This window comes from Populus nigra, chromosome 1 (genome assembly GCF_951802175.1).
Source record: "Populus nigra chromosome 1, ddPopNigr1.1, whole genome shotgun sequence".
NCBI lineage: Eukaryota > Viridiplantae > Streptophyta > Magnoliopsida > Malpighiales > Salicaceae > Populus > Populus nigra.
In genome coordinates, this window is record NC_084852.1 from 3,009,741 (window position 1) to 3,011,988 (window position 2,248).

The 2,248-nt window shown below is 35.9% G+C and overlaps 1 protein-coding gene across 1 annotated transcript; it reads right to left on the reverse strand.

The window, feature by feature from the left end:
• Positions 1-271: 271 nt before the first annotated feature.
• LOC133688147 (uncharacterized) lies at positions 272-1,672 on the reverse strand. The gene is made up of 2 exons (XM_062107550.1): positions 958-1,672; positions 272-862 (listed from the first exon to the last, which is right to left on the reverse strand). Exons 1-2 carry the CDS (start codon positions 1,651-1,653, stop codon positions 737-739), a joined length of 822 nt encoding a protein of 273 aa, XP_061963534.1. The 5' UTR covers positions 1,654-1,672; the 3' UTR covers positions 272-736.
• Positions 1,673-2,248: the final 576 nt, after the last annotated feature.

A 2,248-nucleotide genomic window follows, 5' to 3' on the forward strand; every position in this document is an offset into this window, starting at 1 on the left:
TATGTTTTTTTAATACAAAATTGGGTTTATTAAATAAAAAAAATATTTTAAACATTAAAAACTCTTTGCTTTTTAAAAGTCTATTTATTTTATTTTTATTCTATTAATCTTTTCTTCCTTCTCAACATTGTTTTGAGATAGTTACATTTACAAATTAAATTTGCTGTTTATTTTTATTTATGTTATTAAAAATATTAAATTGAATAGACCTGAAAAACAAAATTACAATCTCGAAGGCAAGCACTAATTCTTTTCAAGGCTAGAGGATTTATCCTTTTACTGAATCTACATCTTGGAATTTCATTTTCTGTCAATAAATTTGTAAGTAGTTTTTATATATATATATATACTCATTCACATGTATTTATATATATTCATGTAGAAACTATATTACTGTACGGTACCACAATAACAAGTTAATCAAGTGACTTGCTATATATGAAAATACAAACTTCAAAAAAAAAAAAACCAAATTGTATCCCATAGCTAATGAAACAGCTGAAATTACTTCCCACCAAACCACAACTCAAAGACATGAATCTTCGTGAAATCACCTAATATCGAGGTGATCATGTAATAGGTAACCAACGAACGAACCTGATGCATATCGAGGTAATATGTTGATTTAATTTAGCCATTTAAAAAAGGATAGAAAATAAATAATTGCATCCATTTTACCTGAAAGAAATAATTATAAGCATGTTTTTCAAATTCCAATGCAAACTAATCATCTAACTCAATCATCATGACCAACTCCATCCTCTTCCTCTTTCTCTTCCCACCCTTTATTTCGGGTCCAGTTTCTACAAGTGCTGGTTGGCACGGAGCAACCAGTGCTTGAACCCTCAGCTACTTGAGATACCTGCAAAGCCAATTCAAGAATGGCATACACATTCTAACTTGTTAGTCTTATTGCTGAAGGAAGAGAGGCAAGAAATCATGTCAAATATGCAGCACCTCTGATTGAGCACTCATTGAACCATTTGATGTAGTAGCAAATTTTGTGGTCAGCTTTGGACATTGATGCACCTCCAACATCAACAAACAAGGGAATATGAAATCATAACATCCATGACTGAAGCAGGAAATACTTGTTAATTGTACAAGCAACAACTCCTGCAGATCAGGGAGCACCATCTCCTTCTCAACATTAACAGTCAAAGCATGATCACCCTGCCCAAATACTCCCAATAATTGAGAGGATTCTCTTACTCTAAGTATTCGGAGCTTTTTGAGACCCGAAGCCATGGCTACTGGGAAGAGACTCTTCAACTTGTTGCATCCTCTGATCTCAAGCCGACACAGATTAGGGAAGCATGAAGATTGGAGATCACTTCCTGACAATATTTGATCATTTTCATCGTCATTATCCTTAGCAATAATTTGCTCCAATTCCTCACAATTTGATATATCTAGAAATTTCAGTTGAATTAGACTAGCAATCATGCTGTTCGTGAATGCATGTGTCAGTCTGTCACACTGTTTCACCTTCAAAGTAGTCAAATTGCTCGGCACGAGACCCTTCCATATACACCTCATGTCAGGCAATAAGTTCAAGTGTAATGTTTCCAAACTCACGAGCGAAAGTTCATGCCCCCTTCTTCTATTAGTTACCAAACGTCCAACTTGCATTAAATCTTGTACTCCATTCATGTTTCCAATAGATATTTTTTTTAAATTCATAAACCCCTGCATCAAAAGAAAACAAGGGTACCAATTTGTTAGATGTAATTCATAGTAATTATTGTGCGCTTTTAAAACTAAACGAGAGGCAAGAAATCAAGTCAAATCAGCAGCACCTCTGATTGAGCACTCATTGAGTCATTTGATGTAGTAGCAAATGTTGTGGTCATCTTTGGGCATCCATCCACTTCCAACTTCTGCAAATGAGGGAACAAGAAATCATAACATCCATGACTGAAGCAGGAAATACTTGGTAATTGTACAAGCAACAACTCCTGCAGATCAGGGAGCATCATCTCCTTCTCAACATTATAGTCGAAGCATGATCACCCTGCCCAAATACTCCCAATGTTGTGTGGTCCCGCACCATGTGATGGGGGACCATCACATTAATTAGTAAGAGACAGCCTTGCTGTCTCTTTAAATTAAATGAGCTGCCACTGTAGCTGGCAGCAACAAAATTTGAGAAGAAACAGAGGAGAAAAACGTGAGAAAGAAAGAAGAGGAGGCAGCAGAGCAGTCTGTCTTCTTTCTTCGATTTCCAGTTTGTTCACCGTTGGATCGG